The sequence below is a fragment of the Carassius gibelio genome, chromosome B3, assembly GCF_023724105.1.
Source record: "Carassius gibelio isolate Cgi1373 ecotype wild population from Czech Republic chromosome B3, carGib1.2-hapl.c, whole genome shotgun sequence".
NCBI classification, from domain to species: domain Eukaryota; kingdom Metazoa; phylum Chordata; class Actinopteri; order Cypriniformes; family Cyprinidae; genus Carassius; species Carassius gibelio.
The window spans coordinates 23,352,039-23,366,004 of record NC_068398.1 but is presented as its reverse complement, the minus strand read 5'-3'; the positions used below and the strand labels follow the sequence as shown (position 1 = coordinate 23,366,004).

At 41.0% G+C, this 13,966-nt stretch overlaps 1 protein-coding gene across 3 annotated transcripts in view; it reads right to left on the bottom strand.

Annotated features, from left to right (window-relative positions):
- The window catches only part of LOC127951864 (protein CLEC16A), a 57,068-nt gene that overhangs the window by 21,547 nt on the left and 21,555 nt on the right, over window positions 1-13,966 (bottom strand). For all 3 annotated transcript variants that reach the window (XM_052549949.1, XM_052549946.1, XM_052549947.1), the window contains exons 12-18: window positions 11,921-12,021; window positions 11,270-11,389; window positions 9,530-9,639; window positions 8,720-8,764; window positions 7,078-7,128; window positions 6,205-6,333; window positions 5,361-5,481 (exon numbers count right to left, since the gene is read on the bottom strand). In XM_052549949.1, the coding sequence (XP_052405909.1) occupies window positions 5,361-5,481; window positions 6,205-6,333; window positions 7,078-7,128; window positions 8,720-8,764; window positions 9,530-9,639; window positions 11,270-11,389; window positions 11,921-12,021 (677 nt within the window). The remainder of the gene's footprint in view (window positions 1-5,360; window positions 5,482-6,204; window positions 6,334-7,077; window positions 7,129-8,719; window positions 8,765-9,529; window positions 9,640-11,269; window positions 11,390-11,920; window positions 12,022-13,966) is intronic.

Genomic DNA, 13,966 nt, shown 5'->3' with positions numbered 1-13,966 from the left:
AGCGAATGTTCGATGATGCTCGCGTCTCAGTAAGTGTGTTTAGCACTCGTCAGTGCAGAGTGTCCCCCTCATTAGGGTCCCCGCAGCGGCCACACATGAAGGTTCCACAGCTCGGGGCTGGGGTGCTATATTGTGCCATTCGCCTGAGACAGCAGGTCCTGCTTGAGGGGGATTCGCCATGGGGGAGCCATCAGTAACTCTCTCAGGTCCGCGAACCAGGGCTGATTCGGCCAGTTCGGGGCCACGAGTATAACTGACGCTTTCTCCTCCCTGATTTTGCACAACACAGGCGGAATCTTCACAGGAGGGATGTGTAAGCCTGGCTAACGGCCAACGCGATGTCAGAGCATCTCCCGGCAGGGGGGCAGTGAGATAGCAAACGTGTTCTCGCTCGTGGCAAACAAATCCACTTCCTCCCTCCCAAATCATTAGATCTGATCTTGGGTGAAGCCAACATCTCCTTGAGGAATCCCGTTCCTCAAAAGCATGCTCACTCCACGGTTCAAAGTAAAGGGGATGTGCGACGCTCCTATGGAGATTAAGTGTCGGTCCGCTGCCTGTTTGAATAGAGCTCTGGAGCGCACGCCGTCCTGGCGATTTATGTACGAGACCACAGACGTGTTGTCGGTTTGAATCAGTACATGTTTCCGCTCCAATTTCGACCGAAAGGCTTGCAGGGATATTAGGACACCGCTTCCATTATTCCAAACGGTTTATGTGTCACCTTCTCTGTGACTCCGACCACAGGCCCAGAGGCACTGCTCCCCAGCCTAGATCGCGTTCGCAGAGAAAAGAACTCCTGGGCTGAACATATCCGGGCTGTTCCACGGTCTCAGAGTGCTGACGCAACTGTGAATGACCGTAAGTGCTTGTGGACCGAAGACCACGCCCTCGGCGGAACTCGAGTTACAGCCAAAACTGTAGCGGCCGCAATGTAGCAGACCCAGATGGCACACTGAAGAAGCCGCCGCCACCAGTCCCAGAAGCCTCTGAAATTCCCTCAGTGCAAACGACCTGCCCAGTCAGAAACAGTGCAGAGTCGATGAAATGCTCTAGAGAGAGATGGGCTTGTATCGCCATCGAGTCCAAACATATTCCCAGATATGTTACAGTCCGACTCGTAAAAAACACGCTCTTCTGCATATTCACACACAGTCCCAGCGTATCCAAACGGCGAAGCATTGTTTCCACGTGACTGATAGCACATCTCTTGAGTGGGCTAAAATCAGCCAATCGTCCAGATAATTCAACATGCGCATTCCGCTCGATCTGAGGGGAAATTTCGCTCTATCGCTCTCTCTCGAGCAGACTGAGAACTTCCTGTCGCAGAACAGGACGGTTTTGGGGCAAAGTCAGTGACGGGACCACGCCATTGAAGCGGGGAGGTCTGCGTTTGAATTGGAGAGAATATCCGTCGTGAATTATTCCCAGTATCCACGGTGAAACGCCCGGGATAGCCCTCTTACCGTCCATGAGATGACACGGCGGACGCGTTACCTTTACAGCCACTGATGGCTTCTTTTAATCAGGCCCCGCCCCCGCGAGGCTGGGAGCACTGGCGGGAGGGCGGGCGCGTCGCGAAATGGTGTGACACTCTTGCGCCATCCTGTGGCCATTATAATCATGGACTGTGGCTCTGCGCTGTTTGAGACAGGGCGAGTGACACAACGTTGGGTGCAAGAATTTGTATATATGCTTCTTTAGTACAATTTTTACTCACAAAAACATCATTTAAACACATATAGCAGTCGTCACCCATAGTGGTGTGGGGGACATGATGCATGTGTCTTTGTGGTGTTGGCACTCTCGCTCCTTCGCGAGGCCAGTATAATCATGGGTTGTGGCGCTGCACTGTTCTGAGACAGGGCGAGTGACACAGTGATGAGTGTAAGAGGCAGTAAAGCTCTTTCGCTGATTGTATACCTGTTTTTATTGTGGAACTCACACAAACAGCATTCAAACAGACATAGCAATCGTCGCCCGAAGAAACATGGGGGACATGATGCATTTGAACATTGAGGGTGACACCGTGTTTATTGTGGTGTTGGCACTCTCGCGAGGCCAGTATAATCATGGGTTGTGGCTCTGCACTGTTCTGAGACAGGGCGAGTGACACAGAGATGAGTGTAAGAGGAAGTAAAGCTCTTTAGTTGATTGTAACATGCTTTTATTGTGGAACTCACACAAACAGCATTCAAACAGACATAGCAATCGTCGCCCGAAGAAACATGGGGGACATGATGCATCTGAACATTGAGGGTGACACCGTGTTTATGTGGTGTTGGCACTCTCGCGAGGCCAGTATAATCATGGGTTGTGGCTCTGCACTGTTCTGAGACAGGGCGAGTGACACAGAGATGAGTGTAAGAGGCAGTAAAGCTCTTTCGCTGATTGTATACCTGCTTTTATTGTGGAACTCACACAAACAGCATTCAAACAGACATAGAAATCGTCGCCCGAAGGAAATGGGGGACATGATGCATATGAACATGGCGCTTGGGGGCGGGGCCTCCCGCTCACTCACTCTTTCACCGTCAGGGAGAGACGGCTCGTATGGCGCGCTGGCTCTCTCGTGGCGCGGGGTCCTCAACTGACCCTGGCGTTACCTTCCAGGCTCTTACCACTGCTGGTTTCGGCAGAAACGAGCGTCCGGTTCAGAGCGGGGTGCCACTGCGGGTTATTTTAGCTGGTTTTAGAGCCTGGCCAGGTGCATAAGAATCTCGCAGAAGACGACTGGGGTGAGCGACGGAGTATCACATGGCTCATACTTTGGCGCGCTTTCTGCGTCTCTGAGAATAGCTCCATGACGTCACCAAAGAGGCCGGAGGGAGCAACTGGAACGTTTAGGAGCGGCCTACGGTCCGCGTCTTTCAGGACAGCTAGGGTAAGCCATAGGTGCCTGTAAAGATGACCATGAGCTCCATGAAACAGCTGAGCAGAGCGCTTAGTAGCAATCAGCGCGAGATCAGTTGCCGCGTGCAGATCCTGATGGCGTCAGCGCTACTGTGCCGCCGTTTGCCTGAAACACCTTGAGTATTGCCCTGGCATGAAGAGCAGAAGCTGCACTCGCTCTTTCTAGACTGTGGTCCGAACCAAAAGCAGAGGGAGACGAGCACAGGTGTGTGGTAACAGTCTCCTAGACGGGGCGGGGGGGAGGGTTTCCGTCCCGTCCACGTGCGTGATATGGCCTTCGTAGCAGAGTGGGTGCGCGCCGATTGGGGTGCAGCCCACTATTTCACCACGAGCTCTTGCATGCCTAAATGCCGTCTGGTAGCAGCTCGACTGGAGGAGCCACGAGTCTGGTTACCTATCACAGGCTCGTCATGTGCGTTGCAAGCGAGACTCAGCTCCGTGACGACCTTTCCGAAGACCCTGACGAGCTTCTCCTGGAGGTCTCAGGGCCCTCTTGGTCGGGGCGGTCCCACTGAGAGGCCCAAACCTTTTTCGATGTCGAAGCGACATGGAGTTGTTTTCCTCGTCAGCTCCGAAGAGGACGAAGTTAGCGGAAGCTATAGTCCACCACGCCGACGTCAAACTCGTCTTCGGGCGGGGGAGGGCCCACCAGCGGCTCGCTGGCGGCAGTGGGCCTCATTCCCACCGTCCTCCGAGGCACTCTGGCTCTGAGGGCGCGCACTGGCAGCTCGGTACAGTGGGCGCAAGTTGTGGTCCGTGTGAGAATCCCAGGCAGGTCACACAGAACTGGTGAAGGTCCGAATCTAGCATTAGCAGCCATCGGATGCGGAGAGGAAAAAACAGGGTGAGTAGTCCTCTATTGCAACTTCCACGATGACTTAGATAAGACCTCTAGCGTGAAGAAAGAGATTCTGACGTAATTTTCGCGCCCATGCATTTTATACTGCACGCTTACCCGCCAGTATTTGCATGCTTCGCGTCAATTGGCCAGCTGTCCCCAGCTGGCGTTAGCCAATAAGATTTCAGTGAAAGTGAAGAAGGGAAGAGTTCCCATATACGTCTTAGCTGACGTAATGTTGAGTTACCGCCTCGAGAGGGAACCAAGACTCAACAACAACGTCATCGGGTCACATTGGGGGATGGGAGGTCACTGAGTCTTACATTCATTGGACACATACATCTATTATAAAGGGGTCCTTTTATGCTTTTGCACTTTTTCCACTTCAGTTAAAGTGTAATGTTGCCGTTTAAATATAAAAAAAAGATCTGCAAGGTCAAAGTCAGCTACAAAGGGAGGTATTCTCTTACAACTACAACAAGTTTGGACTATAGTGTGCTTCTTCCAGATATTGTGAAGTCACAAATGAAGTAATTTAAATAACTTCTGCCCACGGAACATGCACAAAAACAGACGAGGACTGGTTGAGGTTGGCTAGAGACCACAGACTAAAAAATCTAATAAAAACAATGCTATTGTTACTATTTACAGCTGAGCAGATGTAAATTCACAGTTATGGTAAGGGGCTTGAGTTTTCCAGAACAGGCTCTCAGCAATTCTTTAATCACAAAGCACTGAGCCAGCTAACCAATCAGAGCACTTTCCATATTTTGGAAGGAGGGGTTTCAGTGAAACAGGAACTAACCAGCGCATTTGAGACAGACTGGGAAGTGAGGTGCTTTTAGGAACAATCAAGGATGAAAATGAATTCTAGTACACCCTAAAAACTAAATGAAGACTTTGTAAAAGGATATAATAGGACCCTTTTAATCCTTGTAGGCCTAAACATTGGTTTTCTGTGATTAACTGAACATTGGTGTCTTGTGAAAATCATTGGAAAATCATATGCCATGTTTTATTTTTGACATCAAAATTGTAATTTAATTATGAGTTACATTTCAGTAATTACCCAGGTAATAAATTAAAATTGTAAAACCCAGGTATTATGGCACACATAAAACATACTAAATATACTACTTTCTGAATATACTAATAACATTTATCTGTTCTTAAAAATATTTTTTTGTTGTTGTTGTTGTGAGTTCAGCCAAAAATGAAAAATCTGTTGTCATTTCCACACCCTCAAGTTGTTCCAAACCCTTATGACCTTTATTCTTATGTTGAACAAAATATTTTGCAAAATGTCGGTAACCAACAGTTGTTGGTTCCATAGAACAGAAAGAAAAAATACTATGGAAGTCAATGATGACCAGAAACTGTTTGGTCAACAACATTCTTCAAAATATCTTCTTTTGTGTTCATTAGAAGAAATGTATGCAGGTTTGAAACTACTTGTTGATGGTGATAAAAAAAAAAATGTTGGCAAAGCAAACAAAAACCTGAATGAGCAGAAAAAAATCATTACAGCTGATATTTTGAAAACTGAAAATGTTTGGTTTGCAAAAGCAACTTCTTCAGCATCGGGTTTATGTGACTGTAAAGGCCTTACTGAGGTCAAGCACATCATCAGTTTTGATGAGATCTTCTGGTCGGGTTAGAGGAAGTTGAGTTTCTGGTTCTCCCTGCAGCTGTAGGGACAGCGAGCGCAGCATGAAGAACACACGGATAGCCTGCAGACACACACACACACACGCAACATCAATGAATCTTCCTGGAATTTATGTCCTACATGAGTGCTAAATGTTCTAAAATAAATAGAACTTTTTTTTTTTTTTGAAAAAATTTTCAATCACCCCAGAGTCATGATATCAACGTTTCAGTACTGACAACTGTGAAATCTCACAACTCTTGGCACCACTTTCAAAACTAGAAAACACTGCTCACTTAAGTAAACAGTGTTTAAAGTTTTCTATGTACATATCAAATATAAAATAATATTACTTAAAGTCCTGCTACAAGTCTTCACTGAATGATTGACAGATATAATAGCACTAATTAATGTTTTACTCAGAATTTGCTCTGTAAATACAGCCTAAATGTGTGTAATAAATGCATTTGTTCATGTGCACAGCTGCATCCCCAAATAAGCATGTGTATATTCAAAATCAGCTGCTTGTCATTTAGACCAAATTAAGTCGATAAGCAATACAGCAGAAAGCCTGGCATTGTTATGTATCTGAAGCACATGAAAACAATTTCCAAAATCTTTGAATGGGTTCCCAGAAGACAAACAGTGTACACACCGGCCAAGAAACACATTTTCACAGATCATGAGAAAAGGTTTGGAGGATGTTTGACAAGAAAAGCCAAAATGTTAGACAAAAGGCCACATGATCTACCCATACAATACAATCTGAGATCTTTCAGCATTAGTGCATATGTTCATCACCTACCCTGCGTGTCCTCTCCACATCTCCACAGGGCAATCGCTTCACAAAATCAATGCCGGTAAGTGGGGTGCCAGTGGGAGGAAGTAAAATGGATGCATCCATCATAAGATACTCCACGTTTAGGGGCTTATTCTATCGCACAGTACACATAAACAAAGACAAAATGCAAGAACATTAATCGCTCTATGAGCTTCTTGATCCTGGTCCAACAAACACAAACATTCATTTTGCTGGACAAACAGCCTCTTGGCGTTTGTCGGTGGTTCAGTGTGAACATGACAGTTAAGTTTTCCAAAAACAAATGACTTTTTTTTTTTTCTGTTAAAAAACCAACATCACTAAAGGTTCATTTTTAAAGAATATCCTGGCTGCTCTTTTCAATATAAGCTACAAGACAAGCTACACATCAAAAAATATATAAAACTAGACAATATGACTTCAATTCCATACTATTTTATGGTCCATATGGTCTGTTTTCTTCTAGAAACTAATATAGAAGAGTCATGTTGGCTCTTGTGTTGAAAGCTCAAGCCCACATTATTTATAATTGCAGGAAAATGAGTGCGCAACTACATTTTTGTTTAACTTTTTTTTTTATGCCTTTGTGTTTGATGATGAGTAAATGGCAATATTTGCATTCAAGCTCAGATAATCCTTTAAGAAAAACAATACTCCCAGGAAACAATTTTTTTGTAAGTGGAAGTAGATCAACATAGGGTGCATTAGCCACTCCTCATCCAGTAAATGTGTGATAGATAAGAGAGATTTCCTCTCACCCAGAAGCAGGATGTGTTGCCCGTATCATCAGGTTATAACAGACAATAACTGTGAGGTTGCAAAAAAGACAACTTTTGTATGTTTAGTAAGGCAGCTTACCATCATGCTCCTGTACTCATCCTCAAACATGTCCAGGAAAATCTCCTCCCCCTGCAGGAAGAGGAACATTACATGGAAAAAATTACCATAACCGAAAACAAAACACATGACACCATACTCTTCAAAACACTGGGGTCAGTAAGATTTAGATTAGATAACGGTTTTACTTTTATGCAGTAAGGATATATTAAATTGATCAAAAGTGACCACAAAGACATTTACAATGTAACAACGGTACAACATTTCAAATAAATGCGGTTTATTTAAATTTAGAACTGACTATTCTTCAAAATATATATTTTTTAAATTATACTGTAATAAAAAATATATATATGTATTTTTAAAAGCACATTAAAATATTTCACAATATTACTGTCTTTACTGTATTTTTGTTTAAATAAATGCAGCCTTGGTAAGCTCGAAATACTTATTTATTGAACATTTGAAAAACTACAAATTGGAAGGGTGGTGCAAGTTGAGTCAAAACCAAATCCCAGCATACCCCAGGAAAGCTAAAAAAATTTCACTCTTAAAAATGAATTATTATTAAGTTACAAAAAAGCAGCTGTTAATATGAATCAGCGTTTACATTCCATGAAAATCCCCACGGGAAGGATGAAGGGAGGGACATTATGAGAAAAGGTGCTAATATACAGAATTAAAGAGAAAATGAGCTAAAGCACGAGTTCAATTATTCGGAACAGTCTGACTCTTTCACCTTTACAGTACAAGTCATTTTTGGTCACTGCATAATTCCCATGCTTTCACTTCTGTTATTTCGTAGTTTTGACTTCACTATTATGCTATAGTGCAGAAGACAGAAACGATAAAGGAACAGTAGGTGTGTCTCAACCCGTGATTTGCTGCTGTACGCGTCCGCCCAGTTTCTTGGAAGAGCTGGGACACGCTGATCAATTATGCACACAGGAAATGCAGATGAGATACCAAAACACGGGTCCTCCCAGGGCCCTCCATAATCCCAGAACAGAACATTCAGTACAGTGAACATTTACATACAGTCTACACACACAGAGACAAAGGGTTGGGATAATGTGCAGTCTGCACAATGCGTTCCAGAAGAGATCTTTCTTTGAATTGTGAAAGCAAAACCGGCTGCTGTTCTCACGTACATTAAACACCAGAGCACTCCAATTTCATGAGCGAACATGACTTCAGGGAATACGAACAAACAAACAAACAAAAAAGTGCTGCAGGATGCAGTAAAATCTGGAAAACATGTCCTTCAACGTCACGGCAAATGACAGAGTGGCCAGAGCAAAAGTTGAAGGCACTAGTGTCCTTTGTTATCTTGCTGGAATCAGTCTACTCTATTCTGTTTAATTGTTATTTGCTTTCACAGAAATGTCTCAATGTGAATAAGCCGCCAAGAGCGCGTACAAGTTTCAGCAGGAAGCTGCTGGGATTTTCCCAAATATCACAACAACAAAGTCTTCAGGATGAGCTGGGCTTAATTCTTCCTCAAGACTTTAAAGGAAATCAAACACCAGTGACTAAGTGGTAATTATGAGAATTATTAGTATGAACGTCGGCTGCCTTGAACTCTCTGGGTTCCAGTAAGTACCTCAACCAACTGGAGACTTTCATGTGATCCGAAATAAAATAAAATAAAAGAGCATCTTGCCTTATAAAACCGCCTCAGAAGATGAAGACTCTCTTCTCGGGCACCCTAAAAAAAGAAAATATCATCACAGCAATGGTATGATCGGGTTGCGCAATATAAACAAGTAAAATGTCCTACTTCCTGTAAAGCTGTCTAGTGTCAAAATAAGAACGAAAGCTACCGTTACCCAATGTGAGACAAATGACTGGGAAAAACCTAAGTGTGCATATTGCATTAATTAGAAATATGTAGCAACCAGTTTTAAATAAATCTCATATGCAATGGCTGATAAGCTCATTAGCATAAATCACTTCATCTTTTTTTTTACTTGGTGTCACAATTCATTTTTTTCAATTATTGCGAAAGATAACAAATAAGCAATATGTGTATTCATTGCTGAAACAGTGACCACAAAATAATGCCATCATGGATTTTGCAATAAGACCAACGCCATTCAGAATGACTTCAATTTGATGGCTCTATAACTTGTCTTATAAGTTTGCTAACACTGTCTATCATAATTTAATATTCATATTTATGGAAGTTTATTTATACAAATAAACTATTACTATTCTTTGATGTCAATAAATGTCTCTCATTAATTGTATCACCTTATTCCTGTTCGTGTCATTATTTTCCCTCAAAATATTGTATATATATTTAAAAATATTCATGGATTTCACCAGTCCCATTTGGTACACTTAAATCTTATGCACCATGAGCCTTAAAAAAAATAATTCTGGCAAAGATATGACAGTAGCTGGCATACATGAAATGCAGAACGTGTAACAGTAAAGTGAAGTGCTTTTGGTTCTGTGTTAAGACTCTTACCTCCAAACAGGCTAAATGAATGTCCTTTATAATGCACTGAGAGCCGGACAGCACTGACTGTTTCAGAAGCAGACAGCTCAACTCCAAGGTGGCAAGACGCACCTTTCCATCTGAAACACACAAACATGCGCGCCAAGTTGTGATGATGGACATCACACACAAAAGGTGCAATTGTGCTAATTTTAAAACTGAATCAAACTGGACCTAACAAGTGACTCTCAAGACAAGAAAAATGCAAACATGACTTAAAAAGGGAAGTGTGTGACATTAGAATAACTCAGATGTGGCGTGGAATCACGGCAACCACCATGTTAGCAGACAAAACTGTCACAAATGAAGAGGAAATCTGTGGATCTTGGGGAAAGAGAAGTTTGGCTTCTTGTCATGCCAGTGTCACGATGAAGAATGAATCATAAAACATGAGGATAACAGCTCATCGTGTATACTGTGGACTTTACGTTTTAATCCTAAGTATAGAGAGCATGTGGAGCAAGTCAGCATTCAAATGTCACAATTACAGGAGCCCCGAAAGGAGAAATCAGCTACAATTCCTCTAAACAAAGGTGAAAGAGATCAACGGTCAGAGGAAATCGGTTGCAATTTGTGTTACTCAAGGCTGTGGTAAATGGTACAGAGCTAAAGAAACATGCATCAATAACAAGTGACACTTCACTGCACTTTAGCCCCCTGGGTTACAGTTACTCACAATAACTGTTGCTAAAGCTTTACAAAACATCCCACAGCCATAAACTGGAGATCTCTGCAAACTGAAAGATTTGTAGAAAATTCTGTTATGTGTTAATTAATATTATTCTTTTATGTGCAGTTTTTTTCTTTTTCTTGAAATGATTAATTAAGATTTAAAATTAAAACAATTTAAAATAATTTGAATCAAAAGCGGAAATGAAATTAAATATAAACTATATAAAAAAAATTTTTTTAAACAAACTGGCAAAAAACTAAGATAAAATAACTCAAATTACTAAGAAAATTGAAACAAAAAAGCACGTTAACTCCAATAGTCACTATTAAATAGCTGCTTATTAGCATGAATATTACTAAAATATTGTCTGTTTGTTAGTACGGTATTTATAAAGCACATATTAATGCCTTATTCTTTATTGATCATATTTTAGATGCCTTCATCCTACACTATACCAAAACTTAAAGTCCATGTGAACCCGAAGTTGCTGCCGACTGTATTTCACTATGGTGACATATTTCCAACTGAAACAGGATATTGAACACAGGGAGGATTTTTATCTCGGCACTCCTATTAATACACCGCAGGTTAGGAGTTTTTTTTTCTTTCGGGGAAAACTTCCTATTCTAAAGTGTTCCCAAAAGCACAAAAACAAATATAAAGTTAAAATAAAAAGTAAAAAAAAAACTAAACAAAACCTAATTTAAAAAAAAGTACTAAATAACACTAAAATTACACTGGTTCAGAGTCCAAGAAAGTTATTATTTGATTATGAAAGAAACTGTCTAGAATAATTTGTACTGATGAATGAGATATATTTATGAAGTACCTCAATAAAGAAATTGGATGCGCGCATATCACTGTACCCTGAATGAACAGTGAGTGCTTTGGTCTACACGGTCAAGTTCAGGCACATTAATGGAATCTGCCGCGTGTAATATTTAATGAGCGTGTCTAAGCAGGAGAAGGATTATATTTGGAATCTGTCTGTAAAGTACAGTAGGGTGAGAACGTGCTGTGTGTGTGTGTGTGTGTACCTGGCTGAGCAGCCTGGCTAATGATTCGGATCACTCTTTCCACCAACACCTGACTGTAAGAGCTCCTCTCTTGATTTGGCACTGGTAGCTGGATCCTCTCTAAGAGCTCCGGGTTTATACCTTCACATGAACACACACACATAAACCAATAAGAGATAAAGAAACAGAATGCTGGAGCATGATGTTGACACTATAAAGCTGTCTAAAGATGTTTTAAACCATGTAATCATATAACTATTGTATTACAGTATTAAACACTGTATTACGTAATCAAGTAAGCAAACATGTTATATGTAAGCATTTTGAATGGCTGCTTTTTAAAATATAGGAAAAATTATATTGTGAATTATTCTAAAATGTACAACCCCTGCTCTCTTTTTAAATTAATTTGATGAAATTCATGAAAGATTCATGAAATGCTGAATCTTTAGCATTATTACTTCAGTCAGTCACATGATAAATTATTCTAATATGCTGATTTGGTGCTCAAGAAACACTTCAGATTGTTTTCAGTGTCATATTATTAGTGTCTACATTAAGTTTCTTTTGTAATATTTATTTATTTATATATTTTATATAGAAACCTTTTCACAACTTTTACCACAATTATCCCTTTATTTAAAATGCTTTGTTTGAGACTGGATCAAATACCTTTACTGTGAGACACGGCATACAGGAGACAAAGCACAAACAGAGCCTGGTAATCCTCTGTGTCACAGTCCAGTGCGTTATACAACATGTCCAGGAAGGGCCTAGAACAACAAACAAGATGATAACAGCTATTCTTTCATTCTACTCTCTGGAAAACATGCAAAAGTATGAACAACAGGACTATGCGTGCAATCTGCATTGTGTAGTTTCTGTGTAGCACATACTGCATCGTTTGAGTGTTGCGAATGGCATTTACTATGTGAGCTATTGTCTATAAATCATGCTGAACTTAGACTGGCTTTGAAAACACTTATATCCAGACTAAACTGTAGTTACCTCCCTCCCTCTCAAACTAAAAATATTCTCCACATGTGTAAACTCTTCTTCTTCTTAGGAATACTCTGCATGGACTTGATTTGATACTTAAGAACACTGTTTTTTTTTTGTTTTTTTTTACAGGCAAGCAATGTTCTTCTTGGGATAGCAAAAACAAATAAATATTGCTTTGGAAAAGCTTGGGGAATAGTATGAACATGTCCTGAGCCCTCTTTCTCTGGAGCATGCCAACCTAAATAGGGGAGCTTCGCTGCACTTTAATGAACAGAGCATAAAAAGCCAATTGCATGGTCATCGGTTCAATGATAATGCCCTTTAATAATGCTGACAATTATTAATGGTTCATAAAGCACAATTTTGGACTACAATGGAGTTTTAATGGAAGTACTGAACTGTTGATTCTAAACTAAAAAGGTGGAGCAGTATACTGTAGATGATTCTGACCCTTATTAATGAAAATGTCACAGAAGTAGGGGTGGGTGATTTACCGGTCGACACAATTAACCTTTAGATTTAACCTCTGGAGTAGCGTCTCCATCACGGTCACACCCTAATGTGACATTGCTGTGCTATGTGGTCATGAAAACGTATTGTTTGCATGCATTTTTAAGCACTGTAGTTTAAAATACGTTAATTTAAGCCACTGAAACGCAAGTCTGAAGTCTGAAGACGGTGCTCACAGAGCTTGGGAGTATTAAACCAAGTTATTTTTGCTGAATTATAGGCCTTGAATGGTAAAATACACAATGTATCCAAGTAAGACATATGGACTGGAGCAATGTATATGGCCATATGTCCTACTTGGGTATGTATCCTCATAAACAGCAATTCATGCAACGTTTCAGGATTTTCCAATAGCACGTGAAGAAAGCAGAGAAGCACTCTTGCTTAGCACAGTGGTGCATCGTTTTGTTAACTTTGTGGTTTATTATTTTGAGTCGTTTGAGACGTGGTAACACACGGCCCTCTTCACAATATATTGCTTTACAGATCTATCACTCTTGCCACTCAGAAAAGTTCATGCAATCATGCGGCAAGCATCAGAAGATCTACACTCCGGAGCGGTTAGGGCTCACACTCACTGATTTATATATTACTGAACCACGCTCTGGCACACCTCTTCCAACCGAGCACGGTATTACACTAGTCAAACGAACCAGACTTTGGGGGTCAAACGTGCTTGGGCATGGTTAAGACCGCCTAGTGGGAGTACACCCTTATTCACCTGCATCCCGCACACATGAGTCTCTACCCATCTCACACTCGTCCAGCACATGTTTGCAAACCAGATGTTATTGTACTTTTGTTCATATAGCAGTACTTTTAAATGAAAAAAGTGCACAATACACTACTTTTGATTGCATCGTGCATAACAATGCGATTAATCATGATGTTAAAAAAGTAATTGTTGCCCAGCACTAACACACACACACACACATATATACATACATACATATATATATATATATATATATATATATATATATATATATATATATATATATATATATATATATATATATATACACATACATACATACAGTGCCCTCCACTAATATTGGCACTCTTGGAAAATATGATCAAAGGCTGCTGTAAAAATAAATTTGCATTGTTTTCTTTTTTGATGATGCCATGCATTTGAACAAGATGTCCAGGACCTCCGACAGAAAAACAGGCTCACAACACTAAAGATCCAGCAGTATATTTAAC